The following is a 26,969-nucleotide window of genomic DNA, read 5'->3' as shown; positions in this document are numbered from 1 at the left end:
TCTCCCAAGCAATTAAAACAAATATAAGCAGGATAATCTCCAGCTGTAGCATAATCTTAAAACGTCTTTTATCTCTGAGAATAGCATGTCACAGCCCTCATCATACAAAAACACTCTCGGACTCACAACGAATAAGCCTTCAGATGATCCCTTTTAAAGTACTAATTTTGCCTCGGCTTTTTTCACCCAAGCTGGATGCCTCCGAACGTTATTTATTCTTATTGACTGGTGGTTATCTTTTAGGCTACTCGTCATCTTAATCCCTGGGTGTTGTACAAAAGGCAGAATTGGGAGCGGAGTTAACCAGATGGCTGGAACGCTGGAAGAATTCAACGCATCTTGAATTTATTTAATTATTGCTGGATTAGTACAATGCGTTCTACGTGGGGCTACCCCAAAGAGAGTACAGAGACTACAGTTGTTACAGAATGCAACTGCACGAGCTGTTGTGGGTGCACCCAGATACAACTAAACATGAGCTAACAATGTGCAGCAGCAGCCAAAAAAGCCAATACAATCCTAAGCTGCATCAACAGGGGGATACACTCCAAGACCAGGGAAGTCTTAATACCACTCTACTACGCCCTGGTCAGACCACACCTGGAGTACTGTGTTCAGTTCTGGTCACCACACTTCAAAAAAGACATTGAAACTCTGGAGAAGGTGCAGAAAAGAGCAAGCAAAATGATCAGGGGTCTAGAAACCAAGACTTACGAAGAGAGACTGGGGGAACTGGGCATGGATAGCCTAGAGAAAAGGAGGGCCAGAGCGGACATGATAGTAGTCTACAGGTATATGAGGGGATGTCACAGAGAGGAGGGGATCACTTTATTCTCCAGGGCATCGGAGGGCCGGACGAGGAACAACGGCTGGAAGCTGACCAAGGAGAGATTCAACCTGGAAATAAGGAAGAACTTCCTGACGGTCAGAACAATCAACCAGTGGAACAACCTACCAGCGGACGCTGTGAACTCCAATACTCTGGACATTTTAAAGAGGAAATTGGACTGCCATTTGGCTAGGATGCTATAGGGTTCCTGCTTAGGCAGGGGGTTGGACTTGATGACCCGCATGGTCCCTTCCAACTCTAACAATAAACAAACAAACAAACAAACAAACAAACAAACAAATGAATAAATAAAACTCTTCATGAGCTGCATTGTTTTCCTATTGGTCTCCGGTCACAATACAAGATATTGGTTATTACCTTTAAAGCCCTACATGGCACAGGGCCAGAGTATCTTCCAGACTTTCCTTCTACCATATACCTCCCAGTGACCAGTAAGATCAGTGTGTGTGAGCTGGCGGGTTCACAGGGGAGAGCCTTATCTGTGGTTGCCCCGACTCTCTGGAATCAGCTACCTTCTGAGATCTGCACTACCCCTCACCTTATTGGCCTTCCGGAAAAGCCGGAAAGACCTGGCTTTTCCGACAGGCCTGGGGCCATTGACTTTGGGGGGATGACTAGCAAGGTCAGCCCATGAATGTATGGATGGCTGCAATTATTTTAAATTGAAATGTTTTTATACCGATTCATGTTCGTTTTTGTTGTGAGCCGCCCTGAGTCCCTAGGGAATTGGGCAGCATAGAAATATAAATAAATAAATATTTTATTTATCCAATTTCTCTAGTCGCCCATCTCTATCCAATTGATCGCAGAGTAATACCACAAAATTTAAAATCAATTAATTGATTAAAATTAAAATCAACCAATGACCAATTGGCCCTCATCTTCACCCAAATCACTAGATATGTCATGTTCCTTCTTGCTTCAAACACTCCACTATCATCCCAGTGCTGAAGAAGCCCTCCATCAAGGAACTGAATGACTACAGACCAGGTTGCTAACATCTGTAGTTATGAAAATCGTTGAAAGGCTAGTGATGGCCCACTAGAAAACCATCATGTGTCCACTGTTAGATCCTGTGTAATTTGTATACCAAGCAAATAGATCGACAGATGCTGTTAATATGGCTCTGTACTATATCCTATAACATCCTGAATCTCCAAAGACCTAAACAAGGGTCCTCTTTGTAGACTTTAGTTCATCATTCAACACCATCATACTGGACATTCTTCCAATTAAACTAAATCAGCTAGTGGTACCTAAACACACTTGTAAGTGGATCACAAACTTCCTGACAGACAGGAAGCAGCAGGTGAAGCTAGGCAAAATCACATCAGATACCTGTACAATTAGCACAGGTGCCCCCCAAGGCTGTGTACTCTCACCACTTCTCTCTATATACCAATGACTGAATCTCAAACGATCCATCTGTTAAACTACAGAAGTTTGCAGTTGATACAAAAGTGATTGATCTTATTCAAGACAACGATGAAACCGCATACAGACAGGAGGTTGATCAAGTAGCCTCGCAGTGCGACCAGAGCAATCTGGAACAGAACACACTCAAAACCATAGAAATGGTGGCAGACTTTAGAAGAAACCCTCCCATCCTACCACCTGTTACAGTACTAGACAACACAGAATCAACAATAGAGACTTTCAAATTTCTAGGTTCTATCATATCTCAAGACCTAAAATGGTCACCTAACCTCAAAACCGTCATCAAAAAAAGCACTACAAAGAATGTTCTTTCTGCACCAACTCAGGAAACTCAAACTGCCCAAGGAGCCACTGCTAGAGTTCTACAGAGGAATCATTGAGTCTGTCATCTGCCCCTCTATAACTGTCTGATTTGGTTCTGCAACCCAACAAGACCGACACAGACTTCAGAGGACAATCAGAACTGCAGAAAAAATAATTACTGCCAACCTGCCTTCCGTTGAGGACCTGTATATTGCATGAGTCAAAAAGAGGGCGGGGAAAATATTTACAGACCCCTTGCATCCTGGACATAACTTGTTTCAACTCCTACCCTCAAAACGATGCTATATAGAGCAATGTTTCCCAACCTTGGCAACTTGAAGATATCTGGACTTCAACTCCCAGAATTCCCCAGCCAGCATTAGCTGGCTGGGGAATTCTGGGAGTTGAAGTCCAAATATCTTCAAGTTGCTAAGGTTGGGAAACACTGCTATAGAGCACCGCGCACCAAGACAACTGAACACAAGAAAAGTTTTTTTCTGAACGCCATCAGTTTGCTAAACAAATCATTCCCTCCCCAGTGTCAAACTATTCACTAAGGCTGCATTACTATTAGTTTTTCTCATCATTCTTATCACTCATCTCCTCCCACTTACGAATATATGACGTAGCCAGCTGCAAATCCATTGAACTATCCAGGGATTAAGACCAATCTTCACTAATTTATCTATCAGCTCTTTATGTGGAACCGTATCAAAGGCTTTGCTGAAGTCCAGGTAGGCAATATCCACGGCACCACCTTGATCCAACACCTTTGTGGCATAGTCAAAGAAATCAATGAGATTAGTCTCACATGATTTGCCTTCAGTAAAGCCATGCTGATTTGGGTCCAATAAGTTATTGTTTTTTAGGTGCTGATTTATCCTGGACAAACTAATTGTTTTATTATTTTATGATTAATATGGATATGATTACTAGTATGATTATGGTTGTTGTACCTTTACTCAAAATTGATTATGCCCAGATAACACGCTGTTCAGACAGACATGGAATTATTTACTGTTTTAAAAGGGAAAAAAACAACCAATAAAATGGAAAGTGTGAAAAGAAAGTGTGAAAAACGTAAGTTTGGTTTTTAAATAAGGGTTTTTAAAAATTATTTTAAACATTAAATTTGTCACATGCTGTTTATTACTGTTGTTAGCCGCCCCGAGTCTGCGGAGAGGGGTGGCATACAAATTAAATAAATGAATGAATGAATGAATGAATAAATAAATCACTTTTTGGGTGCTGTTGTAACTTCCAATGGTCTCCGAATGAACAACTTTAAGTCAAGCCCTACCAGTTTCTGAAATTTCCAGATGTTTCTTGCTTGGAACTTTTAAAAACAGCACATTTCCTTTCACACTCTGCAAAGGTTTTAACGCAGAAGGCGCACAAAAGCCACAGCTAATTAAAACCCCTTTCCCGGGGAGCCACCCTTTCGATGGAGCGCGCACACAATTTCCACATCTGAACTGAACAACTTTCTGGGAACAAAGCTTGACTGCTTTGCACACAAGAAACCTTCCAGTGCCAGAAGGGAATTAGATCTCAGGCACATCCCCCCCCCCCTGCTTTCTCAACTAGAGCACACACAAAATCTTGGAACTTTTCCCCCGAGCCTTCTGTGATCAGGAAAAACAAAAGTTTGCCTGCTTAAAAATTCAAACGTATTTGTAATTGATGCCGAGGAAGCCTTGCAGATTTGACTCCGTTCACAGGACATCATCTGCCGTGTGGAGCTGAGAATTTATTTTTTTTAAAATGTGCCTCTGACTTTTAACACAACATGGCTTTATTGAGAACAGACCTGATTTCAAAGGAGAGAAAGCAGATGCCTCATTAAAACTCACTCTTCCATCCATTAGTTACTTTTCCTTGTGAAAGTCAAGCAAATCCTGTATTTCTGAGCCGATTTTAAGAGACATCTTGATGTCTGTTCACAGGCAGACAGAAATGCATTTTTATGACCTCAACATGGTGGATATCCTTGAGACATCCATCTCTCTCTCTCTCTCTCTCTCTCTATCTATCTTATCTATCCATCCATCTATCTATCTAATTATCTATCTAATTATCTATCTATCTATCTATCTATCTATCTATCTATCTATCTATCTATCTATCCATCCCTATCTATCTATCTATCCATCCATCCATCCATCCCTATCTATCTATCTATCTATCTATCTATCTATCTATCTATCTATCTCTATCTATCTATCTATCTATCTATCTAATCTATCTATCTATATCTATCCATCCATCCATCCCTATCTATCTATCTATCTATCTATCTATCTATCTATCTATCTATCTATCTATCTATCTATCTATCCATCCATATCTATCTATCTATCTATCTATCTATCTATCTATCTATCTATCTATCTATCTAATCTATCTCTATCTATCTATCCATCCATCCATCCCTATCTATCTATCTATCTATCTATCTATCTATCTATCTATCTATCTATCTATCCATCCCTATCTATCTATCTATCTATCTATCTATCTATCTATCTATCCATCCCTATCTATCTATCTATCCATATCTATCTATCTATCTATCTATCTATCTATCTATCTATCTATCTATCTATCTATCTATCTATCTATCTATCCATCCCTATCTATCTATCTATCTATCTATCTATCTATCTATCTATCTAATCTATCTATCTCTATCTATCTATCTATCTATCCATCCATCCACCATAATAATAATAGTAATAATAATAGTAATAGTAATAATAATAATAGTAGTAATAATAATAATAGTAGTAATAATAATAATAATAATAATAATAATAATAATAATAATAATAATAATAAATTAGATTTGTATGCTGCCTGTCTCTGAAAACTTGGAAAAGCCCAGCGGTTAGCAAGTCGGTTTGAGTACAGTTTTTGAACTCTCAATGCTACTGTTTCAAGATGCAATGCGGGGCCTTCAGATTTCAATGATCCAATTACATCCACTCTAAAAATCCAAGAAGAATGTTGGCTGTGTGCTTTCGCAACAATGCAGCATCATTTGTCCTGTGATTGATAACTGCAGAGCACCACAAGCACAGCTTGGGTGCTTTCAACCTCTGGAAAGAAGTGCTATAGTTTTCCCTAAGCAGAAAGAACTTCTCGGTAATGCACTTTTTAGTTGTTGCTGTTTCCTTTCTTATTGGGCTCGGGAGTTCAATCCAGTCCTCCGCTGTGGCTTGAGAACATCGTCCGAATTCGAACGTTTCAGTCCAGGCGCGCCTGCCACAGAGGTCATAACAAGCCGCTCGATTTTGGGAGGAAGAAGGGGAGGTAGGCTATAACAACAGTAAAAGAGAAATGGCAAAAAACTCAACAACAAACAAACAAGGACAAATGATCCAAATAACATGTAGAAAACCTGGAGATTTGAACAATGATGTCACCCATTCCAAAATCAATGGCCATTCTTTGCATGTAAAGTTCAAATGTCTTACTTTAAGTGCCTTTCTTTTAATTTTTATTCACCACTACCCTGGATCTGATCCCTAATCTCCACGAATAAGGCGGCAGCTTCATTCAAAATTATGGCGGCAAACCTGCCTATAAGTAGTAAGTACACTACCGTGAGAAAAATAAAATTCCTTGAGGCATTGATAAGAGGAAAATATTTGTGGGTCAAGGTTGAGCTGTGGGGTCCTTGGTTCTCTTTCATTTTCTTCTCTTGCAGACATTACCGAACTAGTTACCGTCACCAGTGGTAGACGTGAGTGGGGTTTGCTCTCTGTTTATATATAATATTACTTGCGGGACCGCCTTCTGCCACAGGAGTCCCAGCGACCAGTTAGGTCCCACGGAGTCGGCCTTCTCCAGGTCCCGTCAACTAGACAATGTTGTCTGGCGGGGCCTCGGCCTTCTCTGTGGGGGCCCCAGCCCTCTAGAATCAACTCCCCCCAGGGATTCATACTGCCCCCCCTCCCCGCCTTCCATAAGAGTCTAAAGACTCAACTGTGACGCCAGGCATGTGGCCATTAGACTCTAGACCCCTGGCTGGCGAGTGTAGATATGTTTGCTGTTGAATGGGAATGAGTAATATTTAAATGCTGTTAGGGTTTTAAAATTTAATTAGCTAAATTAATTGGATTTTAGATGCTTGTACTGTATATTGTGTTTTTTGATATGTTGTAAGCCACCCCGAGTCCTTGGAGAGGGACGGCATATAAATCCAATAAATAAATAATAAATAAGTGACTTGCCCTGACAGCAAGGGTGGGCAACAGGCAGGACTGGGTGGGACGCAGTTCCACTGGCGGAAATGAAGATGCGTGTGTAGCTACAGCTGATTGGTGGCTGTCACTTCCTAGATTACTGGTCTCGGCTCGGCTCTACTTTTTTTCCTTGCTACTGTTGCTGCTGCTGCGCCTGCGCTCCTTGCTTTTTTCCTCTTTCCTCCTTCCTGGCCTTGAACGAGCTTCCCTCTTACCTGCCCAGCTCCCCTCCAGCCTCACGCGGCCACCTCCTGCCTGAGGTGCAAGCAGAAGGCGTGGATGGAAGCAACGCTGGCAGCATTTATGCTTCTGGCAGCACCCGTTCAACTAGCTACCCAGCCTGAGGCGGGGGGGGGGGGGGGGGCGACCCAGGAAGGAGAGCGTGGGAAACGTGAAGCAAATTGTCACCCCACGAACAACACTGATCAGGTTGTAAGTAGAGGACTTAACAGTTCACTTGAACGATGATGATCTTTCAAGCCGCTACCACCTGGTCACATGGCCGGCAAGCCACTCCTACCCAGTCATATGACCATTAAGTCACACCCACAAAATAAGCCACACCCACAGTGTGACAGTAAAAATTTTGGCTGTCCATTACTGCCTGACAGTGTTGGTGAACCAAGTGTTGTTTAATCACAAATGTTTCCATTAGCACTGACAGGGCAAGCCGCTTGGTACATAAACAAAACACAACCCCTTCCCTTCTAACACTGGTGATGTTACCTAGCTGGGTGTTCTGCCGGGCTCACTGATAGGAGCCTCCCGAAAAGTTAAGGATACAAATTTCAGACACACACACGTTTGAAAATTCAAAACAATGTTCTTTATCCCAAAATTCAAAATAAACTAGGCACTCTTTTTGTATTGCAAAAAGCACTCTTCCCAAAACAACCAGGTAGTCTGTACAATTTCCCTTAAGCAGTCATTAAGTACTTAGCCCGCAGCTGGGGAGAAACTTCACACCCCTTCTTCTTCCAACGAAGGGAGACACACACACATGCTGCTCTGCTTTGCTTTCAAAGGCGTGAAAAAAGCAACAAAGTCCAGCACACAAGATTCCTGACGAAACTGCAACAGATATTCTTCCACAATGGCCAAACCCACATGCTGCTATTTATAGCAGCAGCCCTAATTACTGGAGCCCCACCCAAACACAGGTGGCCTCACTTATTTCCTATAATATGTTCTTACTTGGTCTCTTCTACGCATAATTCTGTGCTTGCGTGGAGCCAACATGTCATCATCTGAAACTATAGAAGATAAGGAAGATTGACTGCCTGGGCTGTGTGCCAAGCCCTACTCTGCCGAGTCACTCCCACCTTCTTCTTCATCTGAGGAAACTAAACTCTGAACTGATTCTGTCGGCAATAACACAGGCCTGTGACATATTGATGTTTCCCCTGCATCCACCTCCCCATTCCCTGGGGCAGGAGCTGGGCCAGAGCCAACCACCACCCTGGGTAATGAAACGCCTGCAAGAAAATAACCAAACTAATGAAACATCTCCAAACCTCAGGGAGCATCAGGGACCCTTGAGCATTTTTCTCACTTTTTGCTCCCATCCTCTCCCCCTCAAACTTTTGCCGAAGTGGCTCCCTGTTAATAATTCCAAAACTATGATGTTTTGTAATACAGTGGTACCTCATGATACGAACCCCTCATCTTACGAACAACCCGAGATACGAACCCGGGGTTCAGAATTTTTTTGCCACTTCTTATGAACTTTTTCCTTCTTACGACCCCGCTGCCGCCGCCACCGAGAAGCTGTCGCTTTTTGAAACAGCCGAGGGGCTTCTCAGCGTCCTCCTGAACCCGAACGCCAAACCCGAATTTCCGGGTTCGGCGTTCGGGAGGCCGCCAAGAAGCCCCCCCGGCTGTTTCAAAAGACGACAGCCGGGCGGCGGGGCTTCTCGGCGGCCTCCCGAACGCCGAACCCAGAAGTTCGGCAAAAGTTCAGGTTTGGGAGGCCGCTGAGAAGCCCCGCTGTCCAGCTGTCACCTTTTAAAACAGCCGGGGGGCTTCTCAGCGTCCTCCTGAACCTGAACGGCAAACCCAAACCCGGGTTTGGCGTTCGGGAGGCCACCAAGAAGCCCCCCGGCTGTTTTAAAAGGTGACAGCCGGGCAGCGGGGCTTCTCAACCTAATTCGTTGTACGGATTAATTGATCTTACATTGTTTCCTATAGGAAACAATGTTTCATCTTACAAACTTTTTGTCTTACGAACCTACCCCGGGAACCAATTAGGTTCGTAAGACGAGGTATTACTGTATCTTATGAGAGACAAATAAGAAATCGGGATAAAAGCGATCTTTCCTGGGAAGCAAACCCCTTCTTTTTTTCTGAAAGCCGGTCACAACTTCTGAGTTTTAGTAACAAACTTCATTCTCTGCCATGTTAACTCTCTGCAGCATCTGTCACTGCCATGAATGGTTGATCGTAAGTATCTTGGTAGTGATCTGAGCGCTATTAAGCAGATGGTAGGGCTAAATCCAAATGATGTAGTACATCTCCCTGGTGGACTCTGTTTCTATACTCCGCCATTATTCCATAATTCCTCCGTGATAAATCTTATGTATGCTAGAGAACATTAAATAGTTGGCTGACATCAGCAACAGAATTATCAGCAACGTTTTGCATTTGCCACTATGGTTGCCTCTGCAAACACTTGTTTGTGGAAGACGGCAAAAACCCACAAGGCTCGCAGCCCAGTGACCTAATTTTGTGCACAGCAAGTTTTTTTTTTAAAAAAAAAATATATATATTACACATACTAGGACTGTTTACAAAATGCTTTTAAAACACAGTTTGTGGACTACGCCTGTTACAATTCCAGATTTCCATTTGTTTCTGTTCAGAAGGATTTTATCGGTTTCCGGTCAAAATTCAAAGTGTTGGTAATGACCTTTAAAGCCCTACATGGCATTGGGCCAGAATACATCCGGAACCACCTTCTATTGCACGAATCCCAGCGGCCGATAAGGTCCCACGGAGTTGGCCTTCTCCGGGTCCCGTCGACCAAACAATGTCGTTTGGCGGGCCCCAGGGGAAGAGCCTTCTCTGTGGCGGCCCCGGCCCTTTGGAACCAACTCCCCCCAGAGATTAGAATTGCCCCCACCCTCCTTGTCTTTCGCAAATTACTTAAGACCCACCTTTGTCGCCAGGCATGGGGGAGTTAAGTTATCCTTTCCCCCTAGGCTATTACAAGTTATGCATGGTATGTTTGTGTGTATGTTTAGTTTTTTATAATAAGGGGTTTTTAGTTGTTTTAATTAATTGGATTGTTCATGTTGTTTTACCACTGTTGTTAGCCGCCCCGAGTCTGCGGAGAGGGGCGGCATACAAATCCAATAAATAATAATAATTATTATTATAATGTTCTGGATCAGTCAAATTAGCAAATTCTTTTTTTTTTTTGTGGGTATAATTTTTTTTATTATTTTTCACACCTTGCAGAGATTCCAATTTACATACCTCAACTTAAAATATAATACAATACAATATCAAATGCCAATTTCTTAGTCAAATTAATCAATTTTTTCAAATTATTCATCCAATTATTTTCTGGTACATATCATTCATTCTGTGCTACCTCCTTTCCCAAATGCTATCATTATTTTAGATAAGGTTCTTCGCTTTCATTCATATTTAAAGTGCTAAAGCTATCTAAAATTCTCTTGGCTATTTGCTGTTTTTCTTAACTATGCCATTAACAAATTCTTTAAGGCTTTGACAGTAAGATTAGTGGGATGTAGTTCAAGATTGCTTATAATGGAGTTCCCACAAAGCTATCTAAAATCATTTGTAGCACAAAGATGTTAACATAGGGAGTTATACCGAAGTAGGGCAAAGGTCAAACAGCCAATTACTTTAAAGAATAAAAATTCAGCAAAAAATTACGAAGCACAGTTTTCAAGAAATGATGCTTTAAAGCAGGCGTCTCCAACCTTGGCCACTTTAAGACTTGTGGACTTCAACTCCCAGAGTGGCCACGGTTGGAGACCACCTGCTTTAAAGCATCTTTGCTACCCTCACTTTCAAATATCCAGCCGTTATATGTCTTTAATTTGGGAGATCAAAATAACGGTATATAGTCTGAGTATTGAACAGGTTCTCCCAAAACAACAAAGTTGCAGTCTTCAACATCTACAACATTATTTTTTTGCAATCTAGTTATTGTGACTTTCTAGATAAGACTCTGCATTGGCTTGTCTCAATTAAAAGTTATGCAAATTGATGTTAGGTTCCTCTGAACAAGCATAGAAACCTAGAAGATTGACGGCAGAAAAAGACCTCATGGTCCATCTAGTCTGCCCTTGTACTATTTTCTGTATTTTATCTTAGGATGGATATATAGGATGAATATATGTTTATCCCAGGCATGTTTAAATTCAGTTACTGTGGATTTACCAACCACGTCTGCTGGAAGTTTGTTCCAAGGATCTACTACTCTTTCAGTAAAATAATATTTTCTCATGTTGCTTTTGATCTTTCCCCCAACTAACCTCAGACTGAGTCCCCTTGTTCTTGTGTTCACTTTCCTATTAAAAACACTTCCCTCCTGAACCTTATTTAATCCTTTAACATATTTAAATGTTTTGATCATGTCCCACCTTTTCCTTCTGTCCTCCAGACTATACAGATTGAGTTCATGAAGTCTTTCCTGATAGGTTTTATGCCCTACACTATTGCCCACGTCATATTTCTCTACAGTCAATGGAATTGAGTGAATGTCACCAGCACAAACCCCAGTGGATCTTATTTCCCTGCAGTCAGTTGTCAAAAGTAATTCCTATAAATAAATAAGTCCATCTACCCAGCCATCTCTCTATCCTCCTACAATATCTGTGAATTACAATGCATTGACTTCACTTCAGAAGAACAAGAAGAATGGTTAGGCAGTAGCTGCTGAAATTTGCTTCCAGTCTGTAAACTAATCCCCTAAATCATTTTAAGTCTTCACAATTGCATTTTAGCTCAGCATTTTAAAAGAAATTCGTTCAATGGCATTTAAAAGCTTACCACACCTGAAATACTACTGCTTCAGTGCACATCCATATAAGACCTATTTACTCCCTGGCACAAATCATATGCAAAGACAGCAATAAATAAAAATAAATAAAAATTTAATTGTCGAGGGCACTTTGAAAGAGTATAACATTCTTTTGTTACTAGTAAATAAAAGTAGTACTTCTATGCCATTTCTCATTAGAGAAAAACATTTTCCGTAGCCATAAAAGTATCCCAAAAATAAAACCAAGAGAAGTAGAAGAAAAATAAGGTAAACGTTTAATAAAAACAAGGCATGGACAAAATTAAAAATACAGTGTTCCCTCAATTTTCGCGGGTTCGAACTTCACAGAAAGTCTATAACACAGTTTTTCAAAAAATATTAATTAAAAAAATACTTTGAGGGTTTTTTCCCTATACCACGTTTTTTCCCACCCGATGACGTCATATGTCATCGCCAAACTTTCGTCAGCCTTTAATAAATATTTTTTTAATAAACTTTAATAAAGAAACCTGGTGAGTAATAATCTGAATGGTTGCTAAGGGAATGGAAAATTGCAATTTAGGGGTTTAAAGAGTTAAGGGAAGGCTTGTGATCCTCCTGTTCATAGCCAAAAATAGTGTATTTACTTCCGCATCTCTACTTCGCGGAAATTCAACTTTCGCAGGCGGTCTCGGAACGCATCCCCCGTGAAAAGCGAGGGAACACTGTATACAGAATTTAAATCGATAATTAATCATTAGAGGAGAAATGATCAGCAGGGTTATGATTAAGACATTTGTGGTGTGAGCACCACACAGAGGTGAGATCAACCATGAATATCGACGTTATTGCAAGAAAGATCATATCGCTATTAGGCTACAGAAAAAGAGACTGGAACCTCTCCTATGACCACAGGCATTGTAGGCCAACATAACTGGACTCAAGGGCACGAAGTCATCATACCCAGATACCTACACACGATTTCACTCCAACATGAACATGTCCCTTTACTTCTACAATTTAAGAGTTGACATGATGAAAAGAGAAAGGATGCCCTCTGGGTAGGCAGGGTGTCCTCAATGCTCCTCAAATGCTTTGGAGCAGGGGTTTCAAACTCGATTGCATTGATGGCCGCATCAGAGTTGTGTCTGACCTCAGGGGGCCAAAGTGGACATGGCCAGCTCGATGTCACTCATGTCAGGGGGCGGGCGGGGGGACACTTGTGGTGGCCCGAGCACTTTGCCAGTGAAAAGGGGCTCACAAGTTCAATTTTTGGCTGCAACGATATCTTGAAACCTTCCGCCAGAGAAAATGGAGGTCGGGAGGGCCCACGGGAGCTCTGTTTTTGCTGACAGAGGCACCATTGCTCTTTTCAGTGTGGTCCTCGGGTTAGATCTAAGCAATCCTGTTCTGTCGGGCTCTCTGGTAGACTCCTCCCAAAAATTCACAGGTACAAATTTCAGACACACACACACGTTTGAAAATTCAAAACAATGTTCTTTATAATGAAAATTCACTTAAACCAAGCCCTCTTTTTGTATAGCCAAGAGCACTCGTCTCCAAACAAACTGGTAATTTGTACAAGTCCCTTATCAGTTCTGTGATACTTAGCTTGCAGCTGTGAGGCAATTCACAGTCCTTCTTCTTTCACAAAGTGAAACACACTTTGCTCTGGTTTAGTTTCAAAGCGGGGAAAAATCAGCACACAAAAGGTCAAACGCAGCAAAGCAGGCACGAAACACAACGATCAGATAATCCTCCACAATGGCCAAACCCACAGGCTGCTATTTATAGCAGCCTCACTAATTACCACAGCCCCACCCAACCACAGATGGCCTCATTTTCTTTGATAATAATCTCTCAGTTGTTGCTGCCTGTGCATCGCTCTCCGCATGCGTGGCTGTATCATTAACTCTTGTTCTGAATCCAAGGAGGAGCTAGATAATTGATCTCCTTCTAAGCTGTCTGCCACACTCTCCTCCTCCTTGTCACTCATGTCTTCTTGGTCAGAGGAGCCTTCATCAGCAGATTCCACCGGGGGTAAAACAGGCCTGCAGCATGTGGATGTCTCCCCCACATCCACAGTCCTTGGGGCAGGAGCTGGGCCAGAGCTAACCACAACAAATCCATGGGCCGGATCCGGCCTTCAGGCTTTGATTTTTGCCAAACTTTGAAGGGACCATCGTTTTTCCCTACCCGTAAAACTCCCCATTAGCTCTCTGGCATCTTCAAGAGAAGAAACAATCCTTCAACCCAGCCACCTACAGCCGAAACTTCTAAACCTGTTAAAAAAGAGGGTGAATCCAGCTAAGGGTGTGAGATGCATTATTTGCCTTACCTTTGTGCCGAAGTGTTATAGCTGTTATCATAAGAATCGTAGCTCTGTTCATCATACGAAGTGCCATATCCATCATCGTATTCCTGTAAAGAAACACCCACAGAAAAGCAGCATTACAATTCAAGAGTAATACCAGAACATCACTTTGTCTGACTGAAAGAAAGAAAAATCCCTCTTTCTGGAAACCTAAATTCAAAGAGAGATGCTGGCGAGACTGATTAAGTACTCAGCAAAAATTAGGCCGCGTGTAATTCAGTGGTTTCAAAAGAAAATGGAAGGGCTGGTCCCATGGCAAGAAAAATCTGAGGAACAACTGATAGGAGGACAAGGGAAGCTGCAAATCAGAGGATTACTTCATATTTACTTAAGGTCAAATGAACTGCACTGGACAAGGGAAAATAAACAAGAAGAGGGGGGAAAAGTAAGCTAAAGAGATGTCCATGGAGATTCTCAGTCATCTAGGTCAGTGTTTCCCAACCTTGGCAACTCCAAGTCTGTGGAGAGGGGTGGCATACAAATCCAATAAATAATAAAATAATAATAATAATAATAATAATAATAATAATAATAATAATAATAATAATAATAATATTTGGACCTCAACTCCCAGAATTCCCCAGCCAGCGATTGCTGGCTGGGGAATTCTGGGAGTTGAAGTCCAAATATCTTCAAGTTGCCAAACACTGGGAAACACTGATCTAGTTCATGGCTGCCCCAAAGGTGCTTTTTCCAGAGGCTACCACTTACTACGTTTTCAAGCAACGTACTGCACGCAGCCCTATCAAAACTGTTGTCCAATCTGTTCTTAAAAATCTCCAGAGTTGGAGCATTCACAACTTCTGGATGCAACTCCTTCCACTGGTTAATTACTTCCACCATTAGGAAATTTTCTCTCTCTGACTTCTAAGTTGCTTCTCTCCTTGATTAGTTTCATAGGAACATAGATTGATGGCAGAAAAAGACTTCATTGTCCATCTAGTCTCCCCTTATACTATTTCCTGTATTTTATCTTAGATGGATGGATATTTATCCCAGGCATGTTTAAATTCAGTTACTGTGGATTTACCAACCACGTCTGCTGGAAGTTTGTTCCAAGCATCTACTACTCTTTCAGTAAAATATTTTCTCATATTGCTTCTGATCTTTCTTCCAACTAACCTCAGATTGAGTCCCCTTGTTCTTGTGTTCACTTTCCTATTAAAAACACTTCCCTCCTGAACCTTATTTAACCCTTTAACATATTTAAATGTTTTGATCATGTCCCCCCTTTCCCTTCTGTCCTCCAGACCAATATTTCGCTGGCTGGGGAATTCTGGGAGTTGAAGTCCAAATATTTTCATGTTGCCAAGGTTGAGAAACACTGCTCCAGGCTATACAGATTGAGTTCATCAAATCTTTCCTGATAAGTTTTATGCTTAAGACCTTCCACCATTTTTGCAGCCCGTCTTTGGACCCATGCAATTTGATCAATATCTTTTTATAGGTGAGGTTTCCATCCCACTGCTTCTTGTACTGCCTTGCGAACAATTGTATTATTTCTCTAAGTATGTAGAAAATGTTTCTACCATTTTGCATTTCTCTCTGTGTCCTAGAAGAGGTGCACATCTTCAACCAGATCCACAATAAAAGGAGAAGACGGTGATTTAAGTAGGAAGCTCCCAGCTTTACCCAAAGCCTGTTGGGGGAGGGAGCTGAGTGTTCTCCATAAGAGACAGCATTCTTTAAAGGCAATTTGAATACTTTTCTTCCAGGTGTTGCAGGTGCTTGTCAAGTGTTGGCTGATATCTCCTGAATCCAGTGTGCGGGCTCTGCCAAGCGGCTTCCCGAGACAATCAGCTGACTAATCTCCCAAACAGATGCCTGGTTTACACTTTCCTAATTGGATTTAAAGAGATAATTGGGAAGAGGATTGCTGGATTTCTCCTTTTCCCTTTCTAATAAATTGGCATTCGAATGGCTCACACGCAGTGCTTGAAAATAGATAGGAATTATTTATTATTACCACTGTAAACTGAAGTCCTTAGGCCCAGTCATCTGTATTAGCCTTGGCCACTGGCCTCCAGCCAGCCAGCTGGCCTTCGGGTCTCTGCTGTGCATGCATGCATACGCTCATTTATGTCTCTGCATGCACATGTACCTTTCAGTTTGGACAGGCGCATGCACGTGATTTTGAGCACTCACTTTCTAAAAGGTGTGGCATCACTGATCTAAGACATTTATGACCGCCTTCTGCTGCACGAATCCCAGCGACCAGTTAGGTCCCACAGAGTGGGCCTTCTCCGGGTCCCGTCAACTAAACAATGTCATTTGGCGGGACCCAGGGGAAGAGTCTTCTCTGTGGCGGCCCCGGCCCTTTGGAACCAACTCCCCCCAGAGAGTAGAATTGCCCCCACCCTCCTCGCCTTGCGTAAACTTCTTAAAACCCACCTCTGCCGTCAGGAATGGGGGAACTGAGATATTCTTTTCCCCTAGGCCTTTACAATTTACGCGTGGTATGTCTGTATGTATGTTTGGTTTTTATAATAAGGTTTTTTTTAGTTATTTTAGTATTGGATTGGAGTGTCACATGCTGTTTTTATCATTGTTGTTAGCCGCCCCGAGTCTGCGGAGAGGGGCGGCATACAAATCCAATCAATCAATCAATCAATCAATCAATCAATAAAATATGAAGATATTGAAGAGTACTGGACCCAAAATAAAACCTTGGGGTATCCCATTGCTTCCTTCCTTCAATGTAGATGTCGTTCTGTTGAGGACTACATGCTCTAGACCAGGGATTTTCAACCTTTTTTGAGCCACGGCACATTTTTTACATTTACGAAACCCTGGGGCACATTGAGTGGGGTGGGGTGGGGGCGGCTAAAAAAGTTTGGACAAAAAAATTATCTCTCTCTTCCTCCCTTTTACTCTATTTCTCTCTCTCTCCCTCTTTCTTTCCCTTCCTCTTTCTTTCTCTCTCTCTCCAACCCTCTTTCTTTCTCTTCCTTCCTCTCTTTTTTGCTCTCTTTCTCTCTCCCTCCTTACCTCCCTCTATGTCTTTCTCTCTCTCTCCTTCCCTCCCTCTCTTTCTCTCTCTCTTGCTTTCTTACTCTCTCTTTCTCTCTCTCTTGCTTTCTTTTTCTTGTTCTCTTTCTCTCTCTCTCTCTCTTCCTTTCTTTCTCTCTCTGAGCTTCGCGGCACACCTGACCATGTCTTGCGGCACACCAGTGTGCCGCGGCACACTGGTTGAAAAACACTGCTCTAGACCAGGGATGGTAAACCTTTTGTTCCCTGGGTGCCAAAAGAGCATGGACATGCTCTATTGCGCATGCGTGGGTGCCCACACCCATAATTCAATGCCTGGGGATGGTGAAAACTCCTTCCCCCACCCCCGTGGAGGCCCTCGGGTGGAAGGAAACGGCCTGTTTCCCAACTTCTGGTGGGCCCAGTAGGCTTGTTTTTCAGCCTCCCAAGGCTCCAAAGACATCCCTAGAGCCGGGGGAGGGTAAAAATGCCTTCCCCCATCGCCCCAAAAGCTCTCTGGGGCAGCTGCGAGAGCAATCATGGGCTTCCCTAAATATGCCCATATTACTCCAACACTCCGCAGTCTGCATTGCGTGCCAATCAGTTTCCGGTCACAATTCAAAGTGTTGGTTAAGACCTATAAAGCCCTTCATGGCATCGGACCAGGATATCTGCGAGACCGCCTTCTGCCGCACAAATCCCAGCGACCGGTTAGGTCCCACAGAGTTGGCCTTCTCCGGGTCCCGTCGACTAAACAATGTTGTCTGGCGGGCCCCAGGGGAAGAGCCTTCTCTGTGGTGGCTCCGACCCACTGGAACCAGCTCCCCCCAGAGATCAGGATTGCCCTCACCCACCTTGCCTTTTGTAAACTTCTTAAAACCCACCTCTGCCGTCAGGCATGGGGGAATTGAAACATCTCCCCCTTGCCCATGTAGTTTTTGTGTATGATTCAATTGTGTGTTGGTTTTTTATATATTGGGGTTTCTTTTCTCTTTTTTTGGACTTTTTAATCTAAAACTGTAACCTAGATTTTTAAATATTAGATTTGTAACTACGTATTGTTCTTCACCATTGTTGTGAGCCGCCCCGAGGGGCGGCATATAAATCCAATAAATCTAATCTAATCTAATCTCTGGAAGCCAGAAACGCCCTCCCAGAGCTTCTATGGGAACCAAAAATCAGCTGGCCGGTACACACGTGGACATTGGAGCGGAGCTAGGGCAATGGCTTACGTGCCAGCAGATACGGTTCCATGTGCCACCTGTGGCACCCGTGCCATAGGTTCACCATCACTGTTCTACACGGAACTCTGAGCATGAATGCAAGTGGATATTCTTTGAATTTTAAATAACTTTCAGGAGAGTGAATTTGAAGAAAAATGAAACTCAGCAGAGTTTTTTGGAAAGGCAAAGGAGCTCCAATCTGTTCATGTTTTAGATTTGGGCTTCACTGGAGTTTTCTGTCCTTGAACCTTTAAGAGCCTACGAAAAGCTAGGGCAGCGCTCAATTTTAGTGACAGCCAGTGGGATAATGTTTAAGATTGTGGAAAGAATTGCAGAGACCCAGGTTTAGCTTTAACTTTCTTTGAAGAAACTCAGCAGGCGATTTGGCCCAATCTCTCTCTCTCTCTCTTTGTTGCACCACAACAGAGCTGAGAAAATTGTTGCTGTAGGGCGGGAAATGGATGAGAGATGCTGATCTGAAGTCCTGGAGGGAAGGGAGCGTATAACCATCCAGCAAATAAAATGTCTGCATCACATAATCCTTTAAAAGGCCACTGCAACTCTGGGCAATAGCTCAAATTACAATGTATTAAAAAACCTCCTGCTGATAAAAAGAGCTGCTTAGGTGTTGCCTGAGAATTATTTACCTATTAGAGTATTCTTAAAAGCAATTTATGGATTTACAGTAATACCTCGTGATACGAACTTAATTGGTGCAAGGAGGAGGTTCGTAAGACGAAAGGTTTCCCATAGGAAACAATGTAAAGTCAATTAATCCGTGCAACCAAAAAACCCCCCGCAAAAAAACGGCTTTTGGCGACTGCTGGGAAGCCGCGCGGCTGTTTTAAAAGGTGACAGCCGGCCTGGGGGGCTTCCCAGCACCCCCCCCCCCCCGAACCCGGGGTTCAGAAAAATGTTGCCTCTTCTTACGAACTTTGTTCGAGTTACGAACCGGCGTTCGGGAGGCTTCTGGGAAGCCCCGCCGCCCGGCTGTCACCTTTTAAAACAGCCGCGTGGCTTCCCAGCAGTCTCCGAACGCCGGTTCATAACTCGAAAAAAGTTCGTAAGAAGAGGCAAAATTTTTCTGAACCCCGGGTTCGTATCACGAGTTGTTCGTAAGACGAGGGGTTCGTATCTTGAGGTACCACTGTATTTATTAAACAAATTCATGCAGCCACCCATCTTGCAAAAGGTTGACACTGGGACTCGTGCAATAATCTTTTTTTTTTTAAAAAAAACCATAAAGGTAGTCCTTGACTTATGGCCGTTTATTTAATGACGGCTCAGAAGGACAACAGTCTCAAAAAAAAAAAAGTTATTTAAGACCTGTCCTCAAATTTCAACTGGTATATCAATCTCACACGGTAATTTAAACAAGAGCCAGTAGTGTGTGGCGGCAGCCAAAAAAGCTAATACAGTCCTTGGTTGTATAAACAGAGGCATAGAATCAAAATCATGTGAAGTATTAGCACCGCTTTATAAAGCCTTAGTAAGACCGGGCCTGGAATTGTGCATGCAGGCCAGCTGTTTTTTGGCTTACATGGAGGTTCTGGAAGGGCATTTTTGGCTTCTGGAGGGTAGAGCTGACGGCAGAGGTGGGTTTTAAGAAGTTTACAAACGGCAGGGAGGGTAGGGGCAATCCTGATCTCTGGGGGGAGCTAGTTCCAGAGCGTCGGAGCCACCACAGAGAAGGCTCTTCCCCTAGGTCCTGGCAAACGACATTGTTTAATCGACGGGACTCGTAGAAGGCCCACTCTGTGGGACCTAACTGGTTGCTGTGGTCTCTACTTGAGAAACAGGCATTTAACATTTTAATTTATTAGAAAAATCTCCCTCAAAGTCTGTTGGAGTGTGTTTCAAACATTATCCAAGCATAAAACTTGTGGGATACCTAGGTCTTCATTTGGGGTGGGTTCCAAACTACCTCGCTGCCGGTTCGTTCCCTCCTGTGCTGCGTGGGCACGCCCCGCACGTATGCACAATAATAGGGAAAAAAAAAGATGGCAACTGCATGCACATTGCCAGAACTCGGCTTCTGTGCATGTTTAGAAGGAAAATAAAAAATAAAATGTATCCTTTTTTAAGAAAAAAAGATGGCAGTACCCACAGACCAGCACTGACCCGACCAGGTGATGTCATCGTGACCTCACCTTCAGGTCATTATCAATTTGGGTGACCAGTCCAAAGTGGGAGGGGCCCACCCCTGATTTGTAGGCCCCCCTTTCTGATACATAGAAACATAGAAGACTGACGGCAGAAAAAGACCTCATGGTCCATCTAGTCTGCCCTTATACTATTTCTTGTATTTTATCTTACAATGGATATATATTTATCCCAGGCATGTTTAAATTCGGTTACTGTGGATTTACCAACCACGTCTGCTGGAAGTTTGTTCCAAGGATCTACTACTCTTTCAGTAAAATAATATTTTCTCATGTTGCCTTTGATCTTTCCCCCAACTAACTTCAGATTGTGTCCCCTTGTTCTTGTGTTCACTTTCCTATTAAAAACACTTCCCTCCTGAACCCTATTTAACCCTTTAACATATTTAAATGTTTCGATCATGTCCCCCCCTTTTACTTCTGTCCTCCAGACTATACAGATTGAGTTCATGAAGTCTTTCCTGATACGTTTTGTGCTTAAGACCTTCCACCATTCTTGTAGCCCGTCTTTGGACCCCTTCAATTTTGTCAATATCTTTTTGTAGGTGAGGTCTCCAGAACTGAACACAGTACTCCAAATGTGGTCTCACCAGCGCTCTATACAGCGGGATCACAATCTCTCTCTTCCTGCTTGTTATACCTCTAGCTATGCAGCCAAGCATCCTACTTGCCTTTCCTACCGCCTGACCACACTGCTCACCCATTTTGAGACTTGATACTTATGATGGTTTAAAATTCTCTGGAAACTATGCTTCCAGTTGGGGAAAAAAAGAGATCTTTTTCTTCTGCCCTGTTGCACTTCTTTCACAGAATTTGCAAGCTCCTTATTGCTTTTTTAAAAAAAGCTAATTTTTACTTGCTAATTTGATAAATTTCGGGTGAAATCTTCCAAGGAAACAATGCAAGACAAATCTGTTAATTTTTTATTAAAGGTTTTACCTTCTGCTCAAAAATAATAGTGTTAGACTTGTAAATTCATATGCCTGGCTCTATGTTAAGCTTTCTCCTGCACATAGTAACCCAGCCAACAAAGCGATATATATTTATTGCGGACTTAACTTATTTTTTTCTGGTAAGAATTGAGACAGGGACTGTACCCAAATATTTGTGTTAGAATCCCAGCACTTTTAACAACTTCATGATTTTTGACACAATCCATCCTTTAAACATAAACGTATCTCATTGATGTTGTAGTTAGCTCTGGCCCAGCTCCTGCCCCAAGGACTGTGGATGTGGGGGAGACATCCACATGCTGCAGGCCTGTTTTGCCCCCGGTGGAATCTGCTGATGAAGGCTCCTCTGACCAAGAAGACATGAGTGACAGGGAGGAGGAGAGTGGGGCAGACAGCTTGGAAGGAGATCAATTATCTAGCTCCTCCTTGGATTCAGAACAAGAGTTAATGATACAGCCACGCATGCGGAGAGCGATGCATAGGCAGCAACAACTGAGAGATTATTATCAAAGAAAATGAGGCCACCTGTGGTTGGGTGGGGCTGTGGTAATTAGTGAGGCTGCTATAAATAGCAGCTTGTGGGTTTGGCCATTGTGGAGGATTATCTGATCGTTGTGTTTCATGACTGCTTTTATTTATTTATTTATTTATTTATTTATTTATTTATTTATTAATTATTTGGATTTGTATGCCGTCCCTCTCCGAAGACTCGGGGCGGCTCACAACAAGTGAAACAAATCATAAATAATCCAATTAATTAAAATATTTAAAGATTTAAAAAACCCATATACTAACAGACACACACACAAGCATACTATGTATAAATTAAACGTGCCCAGGGGGAGATGTTCCAATTCCCCCATGCCTGACGGCAAAGGTGGGTTTTAAGGAGTTTATGGAAGGCAGGAAGAGTAGGGGCAGTTCTAATCTCCGGGGGGAGTTGGTTCCAGAGAGCCGGTGCCGCCACAGAGAAGGCTCTTCCCCTGGGGCCCGCCAACCGACATTGTTTAGTTGACGGGACCCGGAAAAGGCCCACTCTGTGGGACCTAATCGGTCGCTGGGATTCGTGCGGCAGGAGGCGGTCTCGGAGATATTCTGGTCCGATGCCATGAAGGGCTTTAAAGGTCATAACCAACACTTTGAATTGTGACCGGAAATTGATCGGCAGCCAATGCAGACTGCGGAGTGATGGTGAAACATGGGCATACCTAGGTAAGCCCATGACTGCTCTCGCAGCTGCATTCTGCATGATCTGAAGTTTCCGAACACTTTTCAAAGGTAGCCCCATGTAGAGAGCATTACAGTAGTCGAGCTTTACTGACTTTGACCTTTTGTGTGCTGATTTCCCCCCGCTTTGAAACTAAACCACAGCAAAGTGTGTTTCACTTTTTTGAAAGAAGAAGGACTGTGAATTGCCTCACAGCTGCAAGCTAAGTATCAGAGAACTGATAAGGGACTTGTACAAATTGCCAGTTTGTTTGGAGACCAGTGCTCTTTGCTATACCAAAAGAGGGCTTAGTTTATGTGACTTTTCATTATAAAGAGCATTGTTTTGAATTTTCAAATGTGTGTGTGTCTGAAATTTGTACCTGTGAATGTTTGGGAGGAGTGTACCAGAGAGCCCGACAGAACAATTGAGTTAAGTTTGCTCATTTCAGACATGAGCAGAGGCATGCAACTAATGTTTAGGAAAGCATGATACAAACATTACCCTTTTCAGACTCAGCCAGACAGCTCAATGTATGATGCTCAATTATCTCTCCAGACTTGGAAAAATTTCACCTACCAACTTTTTAATCATTTTTAAAAGACCTTCTTGAGGTTGCCTTTCTCTTTCATAAATCTAACGTTAGGATCATTTCCTCGGTTATTTAAGACATTCTTCATCTGGCTAGCATGTACAATGGGGTATAGCTCTAAACGCTTTAATTCTTGCAATCTGTTTTCCAACAGATGCTGCTGTCAACAAGTCAAAGGGTGCCACGAGACCACTTTGCAAAAATGGATCTAATGAGAAACAGTTGCTTTGAAGGTTATTAACTAACAACCGCCTGCATTTCATTCATTGATCGTTTGGCTATAGTAATTATTTCAGATCAGAATTATGATCTGGTGGCGTTTCTTGAAACTCCCTGCTGCTCGCTGGATTTCAAAAAGTTCATTGGGAATTAACTAAATGGTTTTTTTTGAGAGGTTGGCAGAAAATAAGCCAAAGGTTACACAAAAGGTTGGCAGTCCCTGACAATTGAAGACAAGAGTAGTGAGAGCCAATCCTTTGGAAGCCCTAAATGGCATTGGGACAGATTACTTGTGGAGCTGCCTTCTGCCATGAGTCCCAGCGACCAGTCAAGTCCCACAGAGTCGGCATTCTCCAGGTCCCGTCAACTAGACAATTTATTTATTTATTTATTTGTTTGGTTGTTGGTTGGTAGGTTTGATTGATTTTTATGCCGCCCTTCTCCTTAGACTCAGGGCGGCTTACAACATATGTTAGCAATAGCACTTTTTAACAGAGCCAGCATATTGCCCCTGTTGTGGTTAGCTCTGGCCCAGCTCCTGCCCCAAGGACTGTGGATGTGGGGGAGACATCCACATGCTGCAAGCCTGTTTTGCCCCTGGTGGAATCTGCTGATGAAGGCTCCTCTGACCAAGAAGACATGAGTGACAGGGAGGAGGCGAGTGTGGCAGACAGCTCAGAAGGAGATCAATTATCTAGCTCCTCCTTGGATTCGGAACAAGAGTTAATGACACAGCCACGCATGCGGAGAGCGATGCATAGGCAACAACAACTGAGAGATTATTATCAAAGAAAATGAGGCCACCTGTGGTTGGGTGGGGCTGTGGTAATTAGTGAGGCTGCTATAAAGAGCAGCCTGTGGGTTTGGCCATTGTGGAGGATTATCTGATCGTTGTGTTTCGTGACTGCTTTGCTGACTTTGACTTTTTGTGTGCTGATTTTTCCCCGCTTTGAAACTAAACCAGAGCAAAGTGTGTTTCACTTTGTGAAAGAAGAAGGACTGTGAATTGCCTCACAGCTGCAAGCTAAGTATCACAGAACTGATAAGGGACTTGTACAAATTACAAGTTTGTTTGGAGACGAGTGCTCTTTGCTATTCCAAAAGAGGGCTTAGTTTATGTGAATTTTCATTACGAAGAACTTGGAATTTTCAAACGTGTGTGTGTCTGAAATTTGTACCTGTGAATTTTTGGGAGGATTCTACCAGAGAGCCCGACAGAACAGCCCCCACAATCCGGGTCCTCATTTTACCCACCTCGGAAGGATGGAAAGGCTGAGTCAACCTTGAGCCGGTGATGAGATTTGAACCGCTGACCTTCAGATCTACAGTCCGCTTCAGTGGCCTGCAGTACAGCACTCTACCTGCTGCGCCACCCCGGCTCTTTTGTCGCTTGGCGGGGCCTAGGGGAAGAGTCTTCTCTGTGGGGGCCCCCAGCCCTCTGGAATGAGCTCCTCCCAGAGATCCGCCCCGCCCCTACCCTCCTCGCCTTTCACAAGAGTCTTAAGACTCATCTGGGTCACCAGGCTTGGGGCCATTAGGTTCTAGCCCCCTGGCCGATGAATAAAATGTACAGTATATGTGTTTGTTTGAATGGAATGGTTGTTTTTTAAGTAACTTGGGTTTTAGATTAGCTAGTTTTAAATTTAAGTGGATTTAGGATATTTTGTATTGTTTTTATATGCTGTAAGCCACCTCGAGTCCTTGGGGACGGCATACAAATCCATTCAATCAATCAATAAATAAATAAATTATGGGGCTCAGAACTCTGCCTGACCATCAAATTATAGGTCACCCTCGACTTACAACAACCGAGCTAAATAAGAACAGTTTGTTAAGTGAGCTTTGCTCCATTTTATGACCTGTCTTGCCACAGTTGTTAAGTGAATCACTGCAGTTGTACAACAATCGCCTTGGGCACCAGTTGCGGCCCTACTTGGACTTGGACTCACTGCTCAAAGTCACTCATGCCCTCATCACCTCAAGGTTCGACTACTGTAATGCTCTCTACATGGGGCTACCTTTGAAAGTGTTCGGAAACTTCAGGTCGTGCAGAATGCAGCTGCGAGAGCAACCATGGGCTTTCCCAAATATGCCCATGTTACACCAACACTCCGCAGTCTGCATTGGTTGCCGATCAGTTTCCGGTCGCAATTCAAAGTGTTGGTTATGACCTATAAAGCCCTTCATGGCATCGGACCAGAATATCTCCGGGACCGCCTTCTGCCACACGAATCCCAGCAACCAGTTAGGTCCCACAGAGTTGGCCTTCTCCGGGTCCCGTCGACTAAGCAATGTCGTTTGGTGGGACCCAGGAGAAGAGCCTTCTCTGTGGCGGCCCCGACCCTCTGGAACCAGCTTCCCCCAGATATCAGAGTTGCCCCCACCCTCCTTGCCGTTCGCAAGCTCCTTAAAACCCACCTCTGGTCGTCAGGCATGGGAGAATTGAAATTTTCCCTTCCCCCTAGGGCTTATAGAATTTATACATGGTATGCTTGTACGTATGAGTGGTTCTTTAAATTGAGTGTTTTTAAGATTATTTTTAATACAGTGAACCCTCGATCATCGCGAGGGTTCCGTTCCAGGACCCCACGCGATGATCGATTTTTAGCGAAGTAGCGGTGCTGAAGTAAAAACACCATCTGCGCTTGCGCAGATGGTGTTTTTGCTTCCACTGCCGCCCGCCCTTCGCCCGCCCACCCCGTTGCTCGCGCCCGCCCACCCCGTTGCTCACGCTGTTGCTGGGGCCGCTTCCCAGCTGGGGAGCCGAGCTAGGGAGTCCCGACCGCGCGCGCGTTGCTGGGGAAAGCGCGCGCGCTTGGGGAATCCCTAGCTCGGCTCCCCAGCTGGGGAGCGGAGCTGCGATGTCCCCAAGCGTGCGGGCACCGCCCGCCCGCCCACGCTGTTGCTGGGGCCGCTTCCCAGCTGGGGAGCCGAGCCAGGGAGTCCCGACCGCGCGCGCGTTGCTGGGGAAAGCGCGCGCGCTTGGGGAATCCCTAGCTCCGCTCCCCAGCTGGGAAGCGGAGCTAGGGATTCCCCAAGCGCGCGCGCTTTCCCCAGCAACGCGCGCGCGGTCGGGACTCCCTAGCTCGGCTCCCCAGCTGGGGAGCGGAGCTGCGATGTCCCCAAGCGCGCGGACACCGCCCGCCCGCCCACGCTGTTGCTGGGGCCGCTTCCCAGCTGGGGAGCCGAGCTAGGGAGTCCCGACCGCGCGCGCGTTGCTGGGGAAAGCGCGCGCGCTTGGGGAATCCCTAGCTCCGCTCCCCAGCTGGGAAGCGGAGCTAGGGATTCCCCAAGCGCGTGCGCTTTCCCCAGCAACGCGCGCGCGCGGTCGGGACTCCCTAGCTCGGCTCCCCAGCTGGGGAGCGGAGCTGCGATGTCCCCAAGCGCGCGGACACCGCCCGCCCGCCCACACTGTTGCTGGGGCCGCTTCCCAGCTGGGGAG

General features: G+C 44.0%; 1 protein-coding gene across 3 annotated transcripts in view; it reads right to left on the bottom strand.

Moving 5' to 3' along the window:
- KHDRBS3 (KH RNA binding domain containing, signal transduction associated 3) overlaps positions 1-26,969 on the bottom strand; it is a 188,714-nt gene that overhangs the window by 34,702 nt on the left and 127,043 nt on the right. For all 3 annotated transcript variants that reach the window (XR_011558764.1, XR_011558765.1, XM_070748332.1), the window contains exon 7: positions 14,169-14,251. Coding sequence is in view for 1 of the 3 variants with exons in the window: in XM_070748332.1 (XP_070604433.1) it covers positions 14,169-14,251 (83 nt within the window). In the remaining 2 variants the exon portion in view is untranslated. The remainder of the gene's footprint in view (positions 1-14,168; positions 14,252-26,969) is intronic.

This window comes from Erythrolamprus reginae, chromosome 3 (genome assembly GCF_031021105.1).
Source record: "Erythrolamprus reginae isolate rEryReg1 chromosome 3, rEryReg1.hap1, whole genome shotgun sequence".
NCBI classification, from domain to species: Eukaryota; Metazoa; Chordata; class Lepidosauria; order Squamata; family Dipsadidae; genus Erythrolamprus; species Erythrolamprus reginae.
This window is presented reverse-complemented; position numbering and strand designations above follow the sequence as displayed.